General features: G+C 50.6%; 3 protein-coding genes across 12 annotated transcripts in view; 2 read left to right on the plus strand and 1 right to left on the minus strand.

The window, feature by feature from the left end:
• Positions 1–22,916, minus strand: part of LOC143429099 (cell adhesion molecule Dscam2) — a 132,325-nt gene that overhangs the window by 84,279 nt on the left and 25,130 nt on the right. For 6 of the 10 annotated variants that reach the window (XM_076904514.1, XM_076904512.1, XM_076904511.1 and 3 more), the window contains exon 2: positions 15,069–15,161. In XM_076904514.1, the coding sequence (XP_076760629.1) occupies positions 15,069–15,126 (58 nt within the window). In that variant the 5' untranslated portion in view covers positions 15,127–15,161. Of the gene's footprint in view, positions 1–15,068; positions 15,279–22,916 lie in introns of those variants that run through there. The other 4 variants (XM_076904520.1, XM_076904515.1, XM_076904517.1 and 1 more) reach the window with 1 other exon arrangement.
• On the plus strand, positions 17,553–18,785 carry LOC143429304 (uncharacterized). Its single transcript, XM_076904838.1, has one exon. The coding sequence runs from the start codon at positions 17,553–17,555 to the stop codon at positions 18,783–18,785; it is 1,233 nt and encodes a 410-aa protein (XP_076760953.1).
• On the plus strand, positions 18,849–22,652 carry LOC143429305 (uncharacterized). The gene has a single exon (XM_076904839.1). The coding sequence runs from the start codon at positions 18,849–18,851 to the stop codon at positions 22,650–22,652; it is 3,804 nt and encodes a 1,267-aa protein (XP_076760954.1).

The raw sequence follows: 22,916 nt of genomic DNA on the forward strand, positions 1-22,916 counted from the left end.
ATGCAATCTGCTCGCACAGGGGCGCGTCTCGCTTTGAACGATGATACGCGATTAAATGGCCACGGTACAGTGGCTCCTTTTTCTCTCGACGCAGGCAGGTTAGAAATTAAGCGTGAAACAAGCCAGACGAGCGAATGTATGGCGCATCGTGGCGTCTGATCGATGGATCGCTCGCAAGAGACTGAGACTGACTAATTTTTTGAGAGTGGAATTAATTGAATAAAATTTGTTGCTTTCAGCAGAGAACTAGAGATTAGTGTTAATCACAGGCATATCGCTTAGGAACGCTATGGATGTGGTATACACACGGACTTCTAAGACGACGCAATCTCGTGCAATTACACCCTCGACAATCGACCGCAGTTCTGCGTGCAAGCATTCCATGGGGGACCACTCGCATTTGCATTAATTAATTTTAAATCGACTAAGGGCGCGTATGGGCACCGTAATAACGTCCCAATGGCGCGGGTCACGGGGTGCGGAAATTGTCAAATATCGGAAATCCACGAGCTACGATGATGGCGCGCAATTTGTGCGTTTCCGTTCTGCGGCGAGAGGGTGAGCAGCCCCCTTGCGAAATCGCGCGAGAGTCGCGCGCGATATCGCGGCCTGCGTTGTCATATTAAACGACGATGGAATAAAGTATCCGCAACGAACGGCAACGATAAAAGCAAATCGAGCCTGGTTAAATGGCCGCCTGTGCGCGCGGGCAGGCGGATTCATAAATCGAGGCGGCGCGTTTAAAAATAATCGCTGCCCGCGCGAGAAACGGAGATACGGTTCCGCGATTCCACATATCACGCGACGTATTTAAATAATCGAACGGTGTAGTTTCAACCGGCGTTGTTCCACGGCCGCGATAGAGCGCGGTTAAAGATCAAGCCGCGCGATGTTGCGCGTCATAACCAACCGGGCAAGCATCGCGATATAGCCGTGGAACGGCGTCGATTCAATTAATTCCAACGCGTTCGTGGAACTCGCTGGGTTATTTTTAATGGACGATCAGAGGACATTATCCGCGTCGACCGCGTTCGTTCGACTCGAGATCGCCGCGTTGCTTGCGCAAACAATTCCTGGTCAGTGACAACGCGAGAACGAGCGTCTCCTGGAATGCAAATCGGGCTGATTACGCTCGACAGCGACGAGCGATCGCGTCACTGGATCGATACTAGTACTTTTCCACGGATACGTGGAAATTGACGTTATTCCGCAGCCCGTTATTCCGCGAGATATTTAATTGGGAAGTGGTGCGGGGGATGGTTAGCGCTCGATGACAAAAATAAGACAGCAGAAAACGAGTAACGGGTGACAGTGGATGTATCGATCGCGGTTTTTTTCTTTGACGACTTCGTTCTCGAGGATACGAGGTTGTGAACGGAGACGGTCGCGCGCGAAGAGCGGGGCGAGCGACTGAAAAAAAAAGAGGAGCCCAGCGCGGTAAGAACGAGGGGTAGGGAACTGAACGAGGTGAAAGGAAGAGAGAGGGACCAGCGGGAGAAGAAATAGGAAACGGCTGCGAGGGAGAGAGAAGTCGAGCTTTTACGATGATTACTCGTCGTCGCGGCTGCATCCGCGCGCATTGCATCGGAAATGATTTCGCGCCCAATTAAACCATAGGAAACTCAACCCACCCTCGCGACTGGAACAGGGGATGGCGGCGGTAGTCACCCCCTCTGGTGCACTTATACTCTCGACGCACCCTCCTTCTGCCACTCTCTGTCTCTCTCTCCACCCTTCTTTCTCTTAGCTATCCCTCTTCTCTCGACCTCTCTTCCTCTCGCCCTGACACCCCTTTCCACTACCACCCGCGCGGTACAGGCTCGACTAAAGCTTTTTCATCGAATTCGACCGATAGCTGCGGTAACCTGCAGCTGTAAATTAATTTTTTCCCACGAGCGTATCAACGTCGAAGCTCGCGGAAGCTGGGCGCGTGCGCGCGTACTCTCGCCGCGAAAAAGAAACGATAGAGCAGGGGTGGGAAAAAATCGCGAGCCGATACGCGTTCGGACTGAGCGTGCAACTTTCATCGAGTATTCGTTAACGAGTGCCTAGAGGAGCGTCACACGAGTTCCGGAGCTCGCCAGTATTCCCGGAAGGTGGATCGTCCCTCTCAACGCTCTCGTTACCGGATACGAATCGACCGTGCCCCTCTATCCCGCCCAAGTAGACATCCTCCGCTTCCTCCTCGTCGTCGTCGCCCCCCCCCCCCCTCTATCCTACCACGGCTCTCTTTCTGTCTGAATTTTCGGGGGCTTCGATCCAAAGCAACGGCTACGAGCAACAAGGATATCGACGGGCAAGGCTGCAACGGAACGGGAAAAGCCGGCGCGTTGCTCGCGTTGAGGGAACGCGCGCGAGGGTTCAAAGAACTCGACCCGACATTGCGCGCGGTTCGCACACAACAGACGCGCGCTGCCCGTGTAAACGAAAAATCCGCTGCACGGCGGGCCCCCGTTTGCCCCGTGGGCTTTGCTCCGAAAAGGGAAGACGCGCAAAGAGGCGTCGTGTCCTCGAATCAAAAGCGACACCTCCACCAGGCCAGCCTGCGGCCGCTTGGTTTTTCCACGACACCAATCAATTAAAACGCGGACCCGTTCTCTCTTTTCAGGCTGCGCCGTTGACACATGCACGTATCAGAGAAACTGACAAACTTCGAGTTCAGTTTTGATTCGTGATTTTTTCCCGTGAACCCTTGCAGCCTCGCGTGGCGGCCTCGTTAGAACCGCCAAACGATGTTCTTTTAACCCCCCTCCCGGTACTTTCTCCGCTTTTCTAGCTGTTTCAACGTTATATTTCCCCATAAAAAGTTAATTTCGCTACTCATGCCCAGGTTCAACGAATTGGAAGACTTGCCTTGTACGTCCGCGATATGAAAAGCCGCGGCGAGTCGACTCGAACAACGCCGCGCGAGTCGCGTCCGGGAGGGGAAACGATAGAGGCGATTGCCCCGGGTGTACTAACGTTTCCGCGCGTTGAAACTTATTATTATTTTAAAGCAGCTCCGGCGAGCACGGGGTAGACGGGCGCGAGTGGAAAAAGTTGAAACAGTGCTCCAATTAGTAACAATTTCGCAACAGCGTCGGAAAACGATGCCTGAGTTTTGCGTTGGAAGGGTTAGAAAACGGGGGCGAGGGGGGTGTGATCGCGCGTTTCGTTTGCGCTAGCCCAGCCAGCCGGTGTGCTAACAACGAAGATCGTGCCGAGCGAGAGGTTAAAACGAGCCGTATTCACGGCGGACAATGAGAAAGCCGATCCAGCGGCCATTGGTTGTGTACGGGGAAACGTGGGTGGCGACGGGGGTGGTAGAACGCCGAGGGATCGACAACGATCCGCGATTCACAGAATTTGTTACCGGAATACGCAGGCGGCGGTGGAGAACACGGAGGGGCGAGGGGTTCCGGGGAATTGGCGGGGGTGAGAGAAGAGGCAGGGGACGGAAGAGGGCAAAGGGCGCGCAGCGAATGGCGGCACGGGGATTTGCACTCGAAAATGCAAACTTTTCTCGTTAACAATTAAACCGCTGTTCGCAGCGTCGGCTTCGACGTGCAACGAAACAGGGAAGGACGAACGAAGGTGGATCGTGGAAAAAAAAGAATGAAAAAAAAAACGAGAAAGTGGAGAAGGATCGAGGGGTTGGATGGGTAGAAGGGGTGGGAATTACGAGTGCGACGAGGAGCGGGCAAAGTCGACAACAACAAGGACGACGAGGACGAGGAGGAAGACGACGATGTAGCACGCCTAAGTGACTCGACTGGCCTGGCTTGTTAATTATCGACTGGGAGTCGGGGGGTGCGCCAGAAACGATGGCGGACGGGGAAAGGGTGACGTGCCCGACCTAATCACTTTTCCTTTTTCCACCCACGGAGGCTCGTGTTCCCGACGCGTTTCATCTCTCCTCCGCAGCGGTTCCTGGGTGAACTGCGCGACGTTGGTCGTCGACGTCGTCGCTCGCGCGTCTCCAGAAATCTCCAGATACGTCTCTGGGGCGCCGCCAGGCAAGCCGGGGCTCGGCTGTCGTCGTACGCTCCGTCGTACGAACACAATGGCTTTAACTAGTTAACAAGCACGAACCGACCAACACGAAGAGCCGAGCGGAGTTCAGACACGTACAGGTACACGCAGAACGTGTCAAAAGTCGAAACTCATAGGGTCGGAGACCCCTCGAGGCGATGAGGAATCCGAGGGGACCGCGCTCTCCGTCGTTCCGTATAATTCCGTTTTCTTTTAATTCCCTTTAATGCCGCTCGACCCTGCCGTAAATATCGATACCGCGAATCTCTGTATTTCCCGCAGGAGGAGCGCTAATTCGTGACGCGTTCTCCATCGCATCGGGGATACATCGAGCGAACGGACGAAAATGGATGCAGTCGCCGTTAAAATTGCAACGCGATTTTACAACTCGCTCCGCAGCTCTCCCCGTAGATTTAATTTAAGATGGCGAGCGCCAACCGGAAAGTTTATGCTTTCAGCTAAAGTAAACGCGGGCGGTAACGCGCGGACCGTTCCTGTACGATGGCTGCGTGCGTGCGTCGGTAGAGAGGCGTGCATTAAATGCACGCAAACTGATACGCGATATCCATTTACGAGGGCAGCGCGCAATTGCTCGTTTCCTCAATTTGCAGCCGTAAATTCAACGCGGACATTACGATTTCCCTACGCAAAGTATATACAGCGGGCTGCGAACGTAATAGTTGGCGGAACGCGTGAATAAGCCGTCGAGTGGACTGCTCGTGGCGCTGGCGTTATTAACAAAGTCCTACTCGGCCAGGATGAAGCGCGTACTCGGCCGCCACGCCGGCGGGAACTTCGTGAAAACCGGCTCCGGGTGTAAATCCTTTAAACTATATTTCCACGGCTTCTTCTTGCCGCGGAGGTAATTGAAAAGCCCCGAGGAGGAAAACACTCGACTCGCCGACCCCTTCGCTAAGGATATCGCGTTTAACGTTAAACGTTATCGACGAACTCTTCCCGACTTTCTTAATGATGTCTCTCTGGGTCTGAAAAGCGCCAGCATGCAAAATAGTTCGAATCTGTTTTTTTTTCCTCCTTTTTTTGTTCTTGGACAGTCTAATTTAGATAGCGGAAAGAGGAAAGTGGAGAATTATAACAAGTATTAATGGAATTATTTTTTCTTCCACGAGACAGATAGCCATAATTTCATACCACGGAACAGTGAGATGACAATTAAAATTATTTATAATGTTGTATCGTGGACGTTTTAAACGTTTCGTTTCCAAATTGATCCACGCTCGAGATCCTCATCGTCTCGCCTTTCCTTGACTGGTACATTTATTCCAGCTTGTATCACCGCGGAGAAGAAACTTTTCAGATGAATATAAAATGCGAAAAGGAGCAGCCAGTTCCTCTCAACGGCCATACACGCGGAATTAAGTGAGTGTCACCGACACACTTTGGCCGCGTTCAATTACGGCGGGGCTCGTTCGTGGGAAGAAAATTTTGCAGCGTGGCTGGTTCCCCTCGTCGAATCGAGAACCGTGAAGTCGTGGGATTGTTGATGAAAAAGAGCAAAAAAAAAAAAAAAAAGAAGAAATGAAAGAAGGAAAAAAATTATCCATCGGATCCACGGCGCAGCGACACGTTTGCCGGCTAGCGTTGCTATTCACAGCTCGCATCGACGTCGAAATTGGGTACGATAAATTGCTTCGAGGCACGCGTGTTCTGGCTGAGAATGTCGCGCGTCCGTGCGTATTAATAACACCGCTCGAACGTAAGTACGTGATTAGCATTATCAATGCGCACGGTGCCGCGGCGCCTATTGAATATTCCTGCTTATTGTAGCAGACGTCATAACCGTGTCACGGCGGTTTAATCGCTTTTGTTGCCCCGTGAAAGCCTAACACTGTACGGGGGCTCGGTATACTTCAATGCCTTACCAATAATGCCGCGTCCCGCGAAGAGAATGCCGGGGGATTGTGCTGGTGAAAGCGTCGCGGGGGCGTCTTCCATATTACAAGACCCAGCGCGGCAAAGAGGAAACGGAAATTGAGCCGGATCGATATACGAGTCACTTGCCGCGCGGTCGAGAAATTAACGACGAGTCGAAATAGAAACGCAGGGATAAACTCGATGGCCACCTCCTCGTTAATTCGCGAGCGCGCGTGCCGAGCAACGAATCGCAAAGGGTGCGATGCATTCATACAATAATAATTACACGCCCCTCGATAACTCGTTATTTTTGTTTGCGTTACGCGGAAACGTAATGATTTCAGATAATTTCCGTATTGTAATTACGGTACGAAATGCGCTGAGTTTAACCAACGTTTACCTTGTTCACCCTGTATCATTCGAGTATCTGCACGACGAGCGCAATATTTAGTTAAATAAATTCGATACAATCACGATCGATCCGCAGTACCGTTATAATTGAGCAAAAAGGTCGTAGACCTGGGTCTGTAATGAACCCAGAACGAGTGCCGCGTTTAATTCCCGGTATTTTACTTAAAATTTACACGGTGAATGGACCCTCGTCCGCGGCCGGGGGCCACAAATTACGTCTTTCCGTTAAATAAGAGCAAACAATACGTCGCTGTGCCGAGAATTTTCAAATTGCGACCCACTTAGATTTAATTGCACCGACAATGTAGGACGCTGGGAAACGTGCGAACGCGGCGAACCGAATTACAAAGAGCCCCGGCGAAAACCGTCGTAAACGTGCATAACGTACGTGCACACGTAACCCGCCAGCACTCGACACTTTTTCGACGACGAATCCCTCCGCCAGCCCCGTAGCCACCCTCGCCAGCCGCCAAGCGGTTCGAAGATCGCGCGAGTTCGCCAAACGACCGTTTCGTTGCCCGCGTCGACCTTTGGCCGTCAGACGTCAGAGTTTAGCGGCGGAAACGCGAGCAAAAAGGGCAACGCTCGACTCTCCGTTGAAAACGGGACGGCTGTGAAACGTGCAATCGCGCGACGCAGCTAGAAAGGAAATTTATAAACAACAGAGCCCGGCTAGGCTCGGGGTGCGTGTATGAAAACCAGCCAGCCCTTTTCCACGCTCACGGCTTAAACGGCGGGGGTCGTTTGAAAAACCGTTCTCCACGCGGCGGAACCGTCCGCGAGGTTCGCGCTGGCCTGGGTGTACCGCGCGGATTTATACGGTGCTCGGTGGCGGCGCGTTAATGTTGCAAATTACGCGGGCACGATGAAATATCGCCTGGCTGAAATGAAAATCGTGGATCGCCTGGGAAACTGAGCGCGCGCGACGCCGCTCGCGGAGGAATGAAAAATTCGGCTTAATTGCTCGGATCGAGTGTCGGGCGTTCGCGTCGCGATTAATGACCCCCGTGTCATTAGCCGAACGAGCACCGGCGCCCACCCCTGGTGCACAGGCGGGCCTCCAGACGCGCTACTGTAGCAATTACGTTTGCTAAGCCGGCTACGGGAATTGGACCCTTCGCCGTTTCGTTTCAGCCGCGGCATTCTTCGGTTTAATTAGAAGTTTCGCGGAGTCGGAAGTTCCTCGACCGATCGATAGCGATTAACATATCGCGGGACGGTGCGAACGGAGGAATTAGAGCGGACGTAATTCGAGAAATGTTTTCATTAACGGCTTTACGTGCTTGTCTACCTTCGCGGCGTTCCAAGAGCAACTCGCGAGAAGATATTAGAGTATGCTTCCGGTAGTAGGTCAGTTTGGAATTAGAATTAGTCGAATGTGTACGTGGGTGTGTGTGTGTGTGTGTTTAAACGATACGCACCGTGTACACCCTTCGTCCCTGATAAACTTCACGTTCGCGAGGTTTCTGTCAGAATTTTGGTCGTTCGATGCGGGATGGGAAATAAAATTTGCGTTGATCGGTACGGATATCTGGTTGAATTTTTCGTTGAATTGGAAAAATGCTCGTACACGGTCGTCCGTAACACGGTGATTTAATATAGATCACGTGACGTCGACCGATTTAATTTCATTCGTCCTGGTTCGCTTAAATGATTAATATTATGTAATTTTAAGCAATTACGAAACACAGGAATGGATACGCGCGCGTGTTCATGTCCGCGGTGGCCCCGGGCTTGTCACTGATCCACACGGCCAGTTTATTTCGTTCGAATAAATCGTAATATTAAAGAGCAGACGTACGCCACGATCTCGAAACCGTATTAGCTTTCTCGTGATGCAATTTCGAACATTTAATATACACGCCACGCTCAACCTTTGCCGATCCTTGCTCGCGTGCGCGAATATCGATTCGGCTTGCCAGCGCGAATGAAAAGCCCGCAACGGCCGTGTATCGTCTCTTATCACCGGTAGAAGCAATATTTGTGTTGATTTATTAACCTGCCCAGTCAAAGGCAAACACCGACCTCCTATCGTTACAGGCAATTAAAAAAAATATTCCATTAAACCCCCGTCCGCCTGGCGTGCCAGTTGCAGCATCCGCGCGAACAATAATGCCCCGCACGAGCCATTGGATCGCGCGTGCCCGTATCCGTTGGCATAATATGAAAATTAACGAGAAATTCCCTCGATCCGACAGTCGCGACCAGTTCCGCGTCCTTTGAACAGGTCGCGTAGAAATTAAAATAAATGAGTGCATCACACGGTTCCCTTTTAACGGGCCGGAGAACTCGTACGCTTGGGCCTTTTGTCAATTGACGACGGAACGGTTGGCAGGACGGGGAGGGGAAGAGAAACCCCGCGCGCTCCAACAGAAACGCGGAGAAAGGGTTGCGCCCGTGCAGCACAGTTACAGGCGCGCCCTTTTCGTTAGCACCCGTAGCAGGCGACGTCGTTTCGACGTCGCGCGAAAACGACGCCCGTTTATCGCCCGACGCCTCTTTCACGGTCGCCTTTCGTTAAATGTCTGCGACACTTGAACACAGAGGATCGTGTCGGGGCCATCTGCGCCGACTCCGCGACACCCAGCGAAACTAAACGTCCGCCGGTGTTGATACTGGCACGTACCCCTCGTTTCTTTCGCCGTGGCGCCGTCTCGCCGTAAATTTGTTTATTTAACACTTGCCGCGAAAGGAAACGTCCACGACTAGACCCGAGACATCGCGCGTAGACGTTCAAATGGCTCTCGCGACGTGAATCTACAAGGAGCCTCCTCGCTTTCCACGGCTCCTCTGGATTTTACGTTTCCCTTCGTCGTTCACTTCTTGATCTTTACATCCTCCCGTTATGCATCCTCGACTAATTTTCCAAGGCTAATAGAGCGGTTTGCTTGATGTTCGAATTCTTTTTTCAGGTTGGAAAAAGTGGCAGAGCGATGATAACGTACCGTCTGACAAAACCTTGGCTATACTACTGCGCCAGAAGAAATGGTCATCATATAAATTCTCACGCTATTTTCCATCATTGTACGTTCGCATCCCTCTGTCGTTCTGTTTATCATTCATCATGGAAATACGGTAAACATCTGCGATTACATTTCCAGCTATGAAAATCATCTTTTATCTCGGTTAGTCAAGTAAAAATCGTGTTCCGTTTAATCAAGCGAGTAGCCAGCAGTTTTTGCTCGCCTTACGATAATTAAATCGGTTAATTAAATCCGCCGGGCGAGTCTGGAGAACCTCAACAATTGCGGTCGCGATATATAATTCAGAAGTTCCTGGAACAGCATAATTCACGTCGGTGTTGCACGCATTGTACACGGTTCATGGAGCCCCGCTGATCCGGTGGCTGCTTCCTGAAAAGGGACGGCCAGCGAAAATCCTCTTTCCCGGATCAGATTACCCGGGAAATGATCGCGCAGACGTACCAAAGAGCGGCTGGATGAAATAATTAACGTGACGCGAGCTCGTACAACGGGAGATCGATGTTCGACGAAAGAGGAGGGGGGGTGGAAAAATATAATGACAGCGCGCACGGAATTAACGCGGGCATCTGTAATGTCCTGTGTAGGAGAGGAATCGAAATAGCGCGTGGCTGGAGAGATCGTTGAATAATGCAAGATCCAACGTCAAAGAGGCGAAGGAAATCGATAGTGTAAAAATAAGGCACACGTCGGCGCGAAACAGGGGGTTGGGCAGAAGAGGCGAGTTCAATACTCTCGGGCGAAAATTTCATCAGCGAACCTCGAATGGGATAGTTAAATTCCGTGGATCGACTAATTTGAATTCTTTTGCGAAAGTTTCCTGCCGCTTCGAAGGTTCGCTCGGCCCGATAAAAGGCGGATTCTTCGCCGACTAGTACGCGGCAGAAAAATCGCCGGAGAACCGGATTACTCGCTTCATTTCAATTAACCGTTCGATAAATTCGGATTGAACTTACGAGGTTGCTCGATTCCACGTGAAACAGAAATCCTTTATCCCGGTGAACTCGCGAGGAGGGAAATCCGTCGAGCTCCTCTCCCGAGGATTTTCTTCCTCCAGATCGAGGGGGTGGTAGACCCGCGTGCGCGCTTATCCACGCAAACATTATCGGGGGATTATCGGTGACCAGGCCGCGAAAATGGTTCCGACTGGGGTGCGTCCCGTAAAACTTCTCGAAATCACACGCTCAGTTAAATTTCCGGAAAACCAAATCCAATCGAACTCTACGGTGAATGTAGACATCCTAAATGATGTTGGAGAGTTTCCAGCGTGGGGTTTCACGATTGGATAGATCGACGGATCGTTGAATAGAGGTGGAGCGAGGAAGGGGGGACATCTATCCTAGTCGCAATTACCAACTCACGAATACAATATCCACGTTCGCCGGTCCTGTCGAGCCATTTCTGGCAAAGTCGCGTGATACGCCGAGACCGCGATTATCTTGAAATCAATAAAGGTGTCACCACAGCAAATTTCCCAGTTGTGGCCCAGCGTCTGCGCAAGCCCGTGTTATGTTAATTTACGACGAATTTACCGGATGACACGACTGCACGCTTGCCGGAAGAAGATCGAGTACCGATCGACGAGCCGAACAGAACGGAATACCATCTCGTTGGAAGACAGATTTCTCGCGCGTTTAAAGGGGGAAAAAAGTTCCCGTGACTAATGGCGGAACGACGAACGTGTGCATGTTTACAAGCATGCCGTGTACCATCGATATTCAGACACGGAGACGAAGTTTTAAGAGACAGACGTGAAGCATAGTCGCTGTGTATAAAAGAATTTTCTTTGCGAGACGCTCGAGACGCGACAGAGAAATATTTCACCTCCGTTTCTCTCGCGACAAGCTCGAGAGGAAAAGAGGATAGAGGGTTGAAAAAAAAGAATGGCTACCTTGGAATTGCTACTTTCTATCCAAGTAGTTACTTGACGCTTCTTATTCAACGTTGTGTCGATAAGTCTGCGAGTTGAATTTCCTGGGAAACTCGCACGCGTTTTTCACGTTTACTCTTCTCGATTGAAGGGCACGACGCAACAAGCAAGTTTCGCGAAATTATTCATGTAATTGTCAGTCGTTCGTTTAATATAACGAAGCCGTGCGACTATATCGATCGATTCGCACCAAAATTCCAGACGAAAGCATCCCTGAGAAACCCTTATATCCGTGAGGAATCCCAATAAGTTTTTCCTTGAGGCTCCAATCCAATCCGGGCTGGCTGATTCTATCTGCTCGCGCGGAAAGTGCCTTTTACCCGGGAGGTGATAGTCGCGTGGTTCTTTGCACTGGCTTCCGTTGGCTTCGGCCACTACACGTACGTATAGACGCTGATAAATAAGTAACGTGGTGAATTCTCTCAAGCCGGAAGTTCAATGGACTGTCAGACCCGTCGAGGGTGTAGCCGTTGCGCCTTCGACTTTGTTCCACGGCTAATAAACTTAAGAGCTCCATTCTTCTCCCTCAGCTTTTTCACCTACCCTTAATCCGTCTTGAATTAATAAATTATCGCGTTGCGCGAACCGTTGCGCGCGTAACTATTTTTTCGTCCATTGTTCGCGAGTAGAACGAGGGAAAACCGATTCGGTTGTCCACTCGCGATCGATCGTCCGAGTGGGCCATTACTTTTTTTCCCGATACACGATACTCATTCATAAACCGATAGACCGCCGCGATTGGTCGCGCGATACGAGAATCGATCGTGAACGCCTTAGAGGACCGTTGTCCGCTAGGAATCGCAATAAGTCTTCTTGGGCCCCCGGGCGCAATTGCCCAGTGTCGATTCCTCGCGTCGATGCGAAAAACCTGGCCTTCACTGTCGAACGACCGGCAAAAGAAATTGGGGATGGAAGCTGGGGTGGTACAACGGGTCGTGTGGCCTCGACCAGGGTGGAAAAATGGTAAAGACCCGTCAGAGAGCGAGAGAGCCAAGAAAGAAGGGACGAGGGGCGAGGTAGAAAACGGTGGCTCGTGTGGTCCTTTACGCGAGGATGAGGAAGGCTACGTGCGAGAGCTGATAAATAAATAACAGGCGCGGAAGAGAGAGCCGAGGCGGAGTGAAAAAGGCTGTGAAGAGAGCACGGTCAAGAGGTAAGGATCGCAGGGCGGTAAAGAAAAGTAACGCGAGCCCGTAAAAGAGAATCAATTCGATTCCCCAGCCGTATCTGCACCCCCGCGCCACCCTATCGTTTCCTCGCCTTACCCCCTGCGACTCTCACCGTCAAATCTCCTTCTCCGCTCGCCGCGCCGTTTTTCTTCGTCCCCCTGCCCGTCTCGAGCCACCCCGTACGACCCCACCTTTCGCACGATTCCCGAGCCTGCACACGCCTGTTCCTTCCTTCCTTCCTTCCTTCCTCCTAGCCCATACTCCTTCACCGCGCAACAAGTGCGCCCCGACTCACATCTTTAAGAAAGCACCCCGTCCCTCCTTCCTCGTTTAAGCCACCATCGCCGCTGCTAACACCACCGTCGCACCCCCGCCTCCTGTCTTCTTCTTCCTTTTGCTCCTTTTCCTTCTTTTTTTTTCTACCCCGCAATCCTCTTCCCACCACTGTCTCCTTCGCTCCACCGATCTCTTCCCTCCCTGGCCGTTTCACTCTCGGTCGATGCCCCATCCCCTCTGGCGAGGTGCAACTACCTTCCAAATCACTCCACGCTTCTTCTCCACTATTTTCCCCTTCGCGATGGCTCACGGTCGGAAACCGACTGGCAACCACCGGATCCGTGCACGTAGCCTGCATTCCAAGCGAGTATCCGAGCCGTGCCCGCGTCTGTGTGAGAACGTCCCTTTCCCCTTCGTCGTTCGCTCGCGCTCTCTTTTCGAGGGTGAGAAGAGCTGGCGGAAGAGAGTTGACGGCGGGCGGCCGCCCCGTCGAAAGTCGAAGTTCGCGGCTCGGATAACACAAGTTCGATGTTCGCGAGCCGATTTCTCGGAGATCCGAGGAAGGAATTCCTTTGGAAGGAGCGCGTCCGCCGCGTTTTCTGCCTGGATAGAGGGTCGATAGAGGAGAACGAAAGGGGCGCGACAACGCGTACCCAGTGCTCGGAGCTCTCCAAGTCCGAGGCGGAAGATAAAGTGAAAGAAGGCAAGAAAACACGGGGACGGTATATTCGCGAGTGACGTCGATTAAAAAGTTTTTACGAGTGTCAAGGGAAGGGGGTGCGAGAGGGGGCTGCGCAACACTGAAACGCGTTCTCAATGATATTCAATATCAGCTAACTTTTTCAACCCTCGTAAACTCGACTCGAAAGTTTATGTCGTTTCAGTTCTCAAAGTACGGCGTTTAATTACGCGGAAGGCCGTGGCATTACTTTAATGTTGCTTAAGGGACCTTAACTATGATAGTGGACGAGAAAATGGAGGAAATATACGAAGGCCAAACTGAAAAAACTCGACGACTCCGAAGTCAAGAGTGAAGATGCAACGGCAACAAGTATCTTCCACAGATCGGATGTCTACGTGTTTTTCCAGCGGAGCTCGAATTGTCAACGGGCGAAATACGGTGAATTTATCGGGGATTTAATACCCCGAGGGACGTTTATGGCTGTGCGATAAATAAAAGGGGCGAGCGGGCGAACGAGCGAATGGCAAAGACATCATTCGATGGCTCGATCGTTGCGAAACGAAATTACTTCGGCGAATTACAGCGGGAAAGTCTCCGTCCCGCTCGCCATGCGACGATCATTTAAATAACGTAAAGGTTGGAAAAGGTACCCGTAGCGAACCTTTATTTACGAGTATCGCTCGCTTGAAACGCGATTACTGCCACTTCGTAGACGCTTTGGATAGTTATTAACCGATGACCGAGGCACGAACGATCGCCTCGTCGGTTCGAGAAGGCGAAAGTTATTAATGACGAAAGTTCGATGGCTGCCGGATAGCCGAGCGCCGTAGGGAAGTTACACTTCTTCGATTCGCTTACAAATTACACGAGAAGTTATTATTAACGACGTGATGGATTTCTGGATAAGCGAGCCTGGCGTACATAATTCAAACGGACACCCGGTAGTGCTTTCGTCACGTGGTTGAGCAACGGCGAACGGACCGTCGAGTGGCAGAAAATCAATCACTGGACACTTCGGCGGCAAACAGACTCGGAGTTCATCTCTGTCGAGGGAAGAGCGTTCGAAAACGACCGAGGCAAATACACGTTCTCTCTGCCGACCCTGTAAACCGACATACCTCGACTCGATACGAAGGCCGACTGCGCGATATTAAAACTTTCTTGTATCGTTCGTCTGCTCATAACTTTTACCACTCTTGATAAAAAAGAAACACCTGTACCTCGGAAGGAAAAACGATCTACTCGCTGCTGCGTTCGAACACTTGGGGAAAGCTATTAAGTTTCTAAATCTATACTTTTTTCACTGATTTATGGAGCGAGAGTTATTAGGAGGGAACAGTCTTTCCAGTTATTCTGGAAAATTAAGAGTCGCGACGAGAGTCGTGCTCCGGAAATAGGAGAATTAAACACGACCGTTAAGTGGCAGCAAATGGCAAAATTATTCCTCTCGCGAGGAGAGTCGCTTTATTGGCCAAATATCTACTTGTTTCGCGAAAACACGGTGGCCTCTCTCATTTTCTCGCTAAGCGTTCAACGACGCAAATATTTACCCGGCTAAACGCACTTCCCGTTTCAACCCCCTCTTTCTGGTAGAACAGACGCGTACCTCGCGGTATTGCTCGGCTACGGACGGCGAAATGGCTGACTATCGAAACGGGACGAAACGAAACGAAACGGTCCGACGGCAACGATTTCCACCGGCGGAAACCGGGAGGATTTGTGTTCTTACTTACCGCGGACAAGGATGAGGGCGCTGGACAGAACTACGATTCTCAGCGGCCAACTGGCCATCCTGGCGTAGACCGTTACGTCGATTCAGCTTCCTCCTGAAACAATACAAGCGTGCCCAATCAATCAACCCATCCATCCCAATCCGCTATCCGCGTATCCCAGCCAACTCTAGCCCGTCTTTCTCTCTTCGATCCATCAGCCCTCTTCTCCGACGCTTTGTCTCGCTCCTATCCATCTCCATCTATCTCTATTCCGTTGCATAGTCCACGATCGGACCTCATCCCACCTTTCGCCTCTCCCCCGTCCTTTCTGGCAGACTGCCCGTTCTACGCTCTCACCCACCCCCAAAACCACCCCTGTCCCTCCCGTTTGCTTCGTGCCCAAACCCCCCACGCTTCGTATCGGCGATTTTTTCCCTCTCGAATCCGTGCCTAGGGGTTTGTCCGCTCAATGAAAGTCCTCGCAGACGGTGCGCGTCCTGCGTCGTACATAATCGTGAAACACGCGATGCGTGCCTGCCAGCGGAGAACGTTTCTCTATACACGTCGATACTCTTATTCTTTTCTACGTTCCCCGTTGGCTTTTATTCTCGTTACCGCTGGTTTTCGTAACGCGTGCGGGAGACACGTAACGAGTCCCCTGTGCGAGCACCGTTTCAAACCGTGCGGAGGGATTTCGCGGAGGAAACTTTGGAGCTGACAGCGTATCGACGTCGTAATCGGTGTAAACGAAACAGATCGCGCTTGGATGGGAACGTTCTTTTTTTTCTTTCTCTCTTTATTCCGGACGAGGGAGTCGCTTTGATCGCGCGGGCCTTTAAAAACGAGCAAGGATAAATTTTGTCGGGGGACGGGCAAAGGAATCGTCGCCCCCGCAAAGAGAATATAAATACAACGCTGGCATTCTATTTTATTTACGGGTGTAGCCGTTCGTCGCACACCCGGACGGTTCCTTTCTCCGATCCTGCGCGCCGCTTGAATATTGAACATTTTTTCTCGCCCCGATTTTCCGCGAGACTCGTCCGCTGAATGGCCACGAATGTACGTGTGTACGTGGTACGCGCGCCGCTAACTGCAACGATTCGCGAAACCGGTGAATTGGTCCAGGCCCAGAAGAAAGGGACACGGTTAACGACCTCAGCCGTGTTGCGTGAAGCTGAACGTTCGCGCTTAAAAATTGCTACCGCTCGAAAAAAGTGTCGGTTGCCACTGAGGGCCTTGAAGTGTCGAAATTGCGAGTTCGCCTGGCGGAATTCAATTGCGCGCATGGAAAATATCGGCCAACAGGCAAATCTTGAAAGGTCGGATTACGTAAGGACGATGAAAGGACAAAGTTCCCCCAAACCAGTAAACGTTTGCCGTGCAAATCATCGGAAACGGCCGCGACGCGCGAGCACTCGCCGCTTTATAAAGCTGTACACTGCAAATACGCAACATATTTACTAATTAGCGAGATGTAAAGAGACCGAGAGTAAGCCGCCTGCAGCGTCATTAAACTACGTTGAGAGAACGTAACGCGGCGCAGCTGTGTTTGCTTAACTGTATTTTACTATTGCAAACACGATTTTGCACATTAATGGGAGGAGCCGGCCGCACCCGGCCGATGGTGAAATACAGCCGAAATAACGCTAACAGCCGGCGGGTGCGATAACCCTGCGCGATGTTTAACGAAACTCTTAACGCGAGTACGTCGAAGATTTACGCGTCGACAAGGAATTACGAGGTTAAACTCAATTTCAAATACAAGGCTGATTGTTCGGTTCCCGAAAACCATATACTTCAAAACTCATCCCATAATTCATTACGAGATTTATGCCACGGTCGGAATGGCTGCTATTTTTGAGAAGGGTCTTTAGTTTTCCTTCGCCATCTGGGTGCCAAATTCAGATGGTACGTGACTTTACACACATTTTGCAATTCCTGGCCCTAACTTATCTCAGTAGCATGCACCGTGTCGTAAATCTCCTGACCTTCCACAACCCTCGAAATCACCCAAACAGACTGTGACCACATGGACAGCTCCAACAGATTCGACAGACCTGCACTTACCTTTACCTCTTGTTTCTATACCTACCCGCATGTTTTTTAGCATTTTTCCGCCTTTTCCCACTCCTTACTTTTCCTTTACCTCGACACACCCTCACACCAAGGACCTCACCAATCACTGATCCACAACTTCCATTTCCACCAGCCCAACCACCCCCGACGACTCTATATAACCAGACAGATCTTCGCCCTCAGTTAGTTCTACAAAATCATTCATTCCACGACGCATCAGCACACACATCAATTTTACCACGAGATACTTGTACATAGTTGTAATTTAGAAGTTAAATATACGTTACAAAAATTGAAACAGATAGTTGTTCTTAATTGGCGGCTATCGAGTACCCAGAAACACAAGTTTGACGGTACATTTTATGGTCCTTCGAGCCGGATACACAGTGTAATTGTACAGTGATATAATAAAACAGTGAATTCATCAAAATGGCAAATAGTGAGATGAAACAACTCGTCGCACGGCGTGCCATCATCAAGGGTCACTTGACCCAATTCAAGAACTACCTGTCCGACTACGCAAATCAACCAGATCCAGTCAAACTTTCGGTGAAGGTGAAACGACTTGCAAAAAGCTTCGAGTCGTTCGAAGAAGTGCAACAAGCGATAGAATTGCTGGATACGGCAAGCAATCAAGCAGCAGAACGAGAGACCATAGAGGAGCAGTACGACGACCTCATTACAGCAGCCGAAAAACTACAGCATCCAACTACTACGGGGAACCAATCATCATGCATCTCCCCATCGATGACATCTAGCGGACCCAACGGGGTGAAGCTTCCGAAAATTGATCTTCCCCGATTCGAAGGAAAAACTGAGCACTGGTTAAACTTCAAGGCACAATTCATCTCCCTCATTGACAATCAGGTATGTCTCACAGACACCCAAAAGTTTCACTACCTCAAATCCGCACTATCCGGCGAGGCAGCCGAAACAATCAACGCAGTGGACTCCACGGGAGATAATTATGCACATGCATGGGAGTTACTAAACCGGAGCTACGCGAACAAAAGAGTTATGGTATGGCGCCACGGCGAGCTGATACTAGAAACTCCACCCATCGAGCGAAACTCGTCATCGTCGATACGTCGCCTCACCAACAATGTTCGACAACACTTAAAATCCCTAAAATCTCTCGGGGAACCGGTCGACACATGGGATACTGTGATCATTTTGAACCTGCTTCCCAAGTTAGATCGGGAGACAAGAATGGACTTCGAGAAAACACTCGTCGCCGACCAAATCCCAACACTGGACTGTCTTCTCGACTTCCTCATGGACAAGGCCAGACACCTTGACGCAGGAGAACACAACGCAAGGCAAGCCACCTCCTTCGCAAAAATAGCCTCAAAACCTTATACCACGGAAGCTACAAGAAGCCGTTCCAGACCTCAACATACATTCAACACTTCCATCATGGCCTGCCCGTTATGCAAGAGTAGCACACACCGGATATACGACTGCGAATCATTGCGAAGCAAATCAGTACCAGAACGAGCAAGAGCAATCGCACAGGCAAACTTGTGCTCAAACTGCTTACGCAAGGGTCACTCATCAAGTCAATGCAGATCCATGAAATGCCGGATATGCGATGGCTTGCACCACACTCTATTACACCAAGAAACTGAAGAGCCTTCAACAGACACGGAGCCAACAGTGTGACTCAAGGAACCCGGGACCCCTCAGCACCTGTCACTAAGCGCCAACCTGACCACGGCCGAGGTCATGACCACCGCAGTCATAAAGGTGCGTGGCAGGACAGGTACGCTTCTAGACTGCAGGACACTACTAGACACCTGTTCCACAGCCAACTTCATCACTGAAGCCCTGGCAACCAAGCTCAACCTGCAAAGGAAGCGCTGCTCGGTCCCGGTAGGAGCACTAAATTCATTACATACCACATGCAATCACTACACAACAACCACCATTCAATCAAAACACTCAAACATTCGCAAGACACTCACCTTCTATATAATCAAAACCATATCAACACTCATTCCTAGCCAGTCAATCAATCGAGAACACATTCCAATACCAGCGAACATTAAACTAGCTGACCCCAACTTCGATAAGCCAGCACCGGTTCAAATGCTGATCGGAGCTGGACCAACCTTATCGTTTCTCAGCGTAGGTCAAATCCAGTTATCAACCACACAAAACACAGATTTAATACTGCAAAAGACGCAGCTAGGTTGGATAATCGGCGGCAGCATTCTCGAACATGGCAACAAGGCAAAACCCGCATCTCAAACATACCACAGTGCCGAACTACAATTTGATCTCGAAAGGTTCTGGAAAATAGAAGAAGGCGCAACGCAAACACATCTCTCACTCGACGAAGCAGCAGCAGAAAACCATTTCAAACAGCACATACAACGGCTAGAAAACGGCAGGTACGTAGTAGCCCTGCCATTCAAGGACAATCACAATCAATTGGGCGACTCGCGGCAGACCGCTATGAAGCGTTTGCACTCATTGGAAAGCAAACTGAAACGAGACACGTCGCTAAGGGAAGAATACACAGCCGTAATTCAAGAATACCTTGACCTCGGTCACTTATCACCCGCTACCGACGACCAACCAGGATACTACCTGCCGCACCATGCCGTCATAAAGGAATCTAGTCAAACGACCAAGGTACGTGTTGTCTTCGATGGGTCGGCAAAAACCTCGTCCGGCTTGTCACTGAACGACACGCTACTGATCGGACCAACCATCCAAGACGACCTATTCTCACTCATCCTACGATTTCGATTATACAAATACGTGCTGACTGGCGACATCGAGAAGATGTATCGGCAGTTCCTTGTGCGAGAAGAGGACCGCCGTTTCCAGAAGATCCTATGGAGGAACTCCAGCGGCAACATTCAACCATATCACCTCAACACAGTGACGTTCGGACTCTCCGCTGCTCCATATCTAGCGACGCGATGCATCCACCAATTAGCCGACGATGAAGCAGAGCAATATCCACTGGCAGCCAATATATTAAAACAAGACCTCTACGTAGACGATCTCATCACCGGAACACAAACCCGAAACCAAGCCATACAACTCCGAGATCAGGTTATTGGACTACTAAAGCAAGGCGGTATAAACATACGACAGTGGGCATCCAACGACCGCACACTACTGGAAGGCCTACCAGAAGCGGCTATACGGCTCCCTCTCCAATCAGAACAAGAGGCGACAATAAAAACACTCGGCATCTACTGGAACTCACAAACAGACACCATCAATTATTCGGTAAGTCCAGCTTCCATCGGCAACCACATTTCCAAACGATCAATCCTATCCGACATCGCCAAAATCTTCGACCCACTCGGTCTGCTCGGTCCGGTGGTCGTCAAGGCAAAAATTCTCTTACAACAACTGTGGCTGCTGAAACTACATTGGGACGAATCAGTTCCATCTACAATTCACACGGCCTGGCAGGAATACCGTACGCAGCTAAGTCAGCTAAACAACATCGCCTTCCCGCGGAAAACAACACTGGACGAGGCAGACGACATCCAATTGCACGGCTTTTGCGACGCCAGTGAGAAGGCATTCGGAGCATGCATCTATCTGCGGACGTTCAAGAGAGGCCAAGTGCAGTGTACCTTGCTGTGTAGTCGCACACGAGTTGCACCGCTCAAGGTAATTTCTTTACCTCGATTAGAGCTATGCGCCGCTCTGACGCTAGCAAGGCTATATCACTCCGTCCAACAAGCAACCAACATCAAACCGACGAGAACAATTTTTTGGAGCGACTCGACCATCACGCTACACTGGATACATACCCAACCATCCCTTTTGAAAATCTTCGTAGCCAATCAGGTCTCAGAGATACAGGACAAAACAAACACCGCGGAGTGGCGACATATCCCATCGGAGCACAACCCAGCGGATCTATTATCCAGAGGAGTGTCCCCCGGGGACTTTACGCATCTTACGTCATGGTATTCCGGGCCTACTTGGTTGACCCTGGATGAGAATCAGTGGCCGAACTCACCACTCAGTGAACCTGAAACTCTTCCAGAAGTCAAAAGGCAAGTATGTCTGACCACCAAATTACAATCCAACGAAATCTGGGACCGCTATTCCTGCTTCGCAAAATTGACCAGGGTTATAGCCTATTGCCTGAGATTTCGACGAACACACAACCACTCATCCGACCTGTTGCCTGAAGAATTGGCGGCCGCACACAATCGCATTCTCTATTTGGTCCAGGCCGAATGTTTCCCATCAGAAATGCAAGACTTAAAGGAAGGAAGGGTGCGACCGGAAAGCAAACTAAATGCTCTCAGTCCTTTTCTGGATCCAGATGGTCTGATACGCGTCGGAGGGCGCCTCAAAAATTCAAACCTCACTTACGATCGCAAACATCCGATAATTCTTCCACAATCACACCACATCACATCATTGATAATTGAACAGGCACACATCCGCAACCTCCATTCAGGCATTCTGTCCACGCTACACAACATCCGCCAGAGATACTGGCCGCTAGACGGCCGAAATCAGGTACGAAAAATCGTTCGTCGATGCGTCCGATGTTACCGCCTCTGCCCTCCGCATTCCAACATCCGCATGGGAGATCTGCCCGCTGCCCGAGTGACAGAAACTCGCCCATTCAACGTCGTGGGAGTGGACTACTGTGGACCGTTCTTCATCAAGGAGAAGAAATATCGCAACCGGAACAGCGTAAAGGTGTACGTAGCGGTTTTCGTTTGCCTGGCAGTCAAGGCGGTCCACTTAGAAGTAGTCACCGACATGACTACTGACACATTCATAGCCGCGCTCCGACGATTCATCGCCCGACGAGGAAAGTGTAGCCAAATCTACAGTGACAACGGCACAAACTTCATCGGCGCAAACAACCAGTTGAAGGAGTTGTTCGAGCTATTACAATCAGACGTTCACCAAGCCAAGGTCAACGCAATGACAGCACAAGAGGGCATCGCGTGGTCATTCATCCCACCTCGGTCACCAAATTTCGGAGGTCTGTGGGAGGCGGCCGTCAAATCAATGAAACACCATCTGAGAAGGGTAGTAGGAGAGACATTGTTCACCCTCGAAGAATTTTCCACATTCGTGGTGCAGATAGAGGCCGTATTGAACTCACGACCCTTGACACCACTATCAAGCGATCCAAATGACCTATCCGCATTGACTCCAGGTCACTTCCTAATCGGTCAACCCCTTACTGATCTACCTGATACCAACTTCAGCAACACCCCAGCCAACCGATTATCAAGGTGGCAGCTCATCCAAAAGGTACGACGAGATTTCTGGGTGAGGTGGCATAAGGAATACTTAAACGGATTTCACACAAGAACCAAATGGACCCGTGACGACCAGAAGCTACAAAACGGCATGCTCGTGGTTATTCGAGAAGACAACTTACCACCACTACAATGGAGGCTGGGAAGAATCATCCAGATCCACCCCGGACGTGATGGCATCGTTAGAACCGTCACAGTGAAGACCTCTACGACAACCATCGTGCGCAACGCCAGAAGTTTAGCACCGCTACCTCTTGATTGATTCATTCATCTCCATACTCACATTCATACTTCTAGTTGAACCAATAGTTCAACGGGGGCCGGCATGTTCGGTTCCCGAAAACCATATACTTCAAAACTCATCCCATAATTCATTACGAGATTTATGCCACGGTCGGAATGGCTGCTATTTTTGAGAAGGGTCTTTAGTTTTCCTTCGCCATCTGGGTGCCAAATTCAGATGGTACGTGACTTTACACACATTTTGCAATTCCTGGCCCTAACTTATCTCAGTAGCATGCACCGT

Source organism: Xylocopa sonorina, chromosome 11 (assembly GCF_050948175.1).
Source record: "Xylocopa sonorina isolate GNS202 chromosome 11, iyXylSono1_principal, whole genome shotgun sequence".
NCBI lineage: Eukaryota > Metazoa > Arthropoda > Insecta > Hymenoptera > Apidae > Xylocopa > Xylocopa sonorina.

Bases quoted from the DNA above. Each gene is read 5' to 3' on its own strand.
- LOC143429304 (XM_076904838.1), top strand. From the start codon at position 17,553: ATGGCAAATAGTGAGATGAAACAACTCGTCGCACGGCGTGCCATCATC.
- LOC143429305 (XM_076904839.1), top strand. From the start codon at position 18,849: ATGACCACCGCAGTCATAAAGGTGCGTGGCAGGACAGGTACGCTTCTA.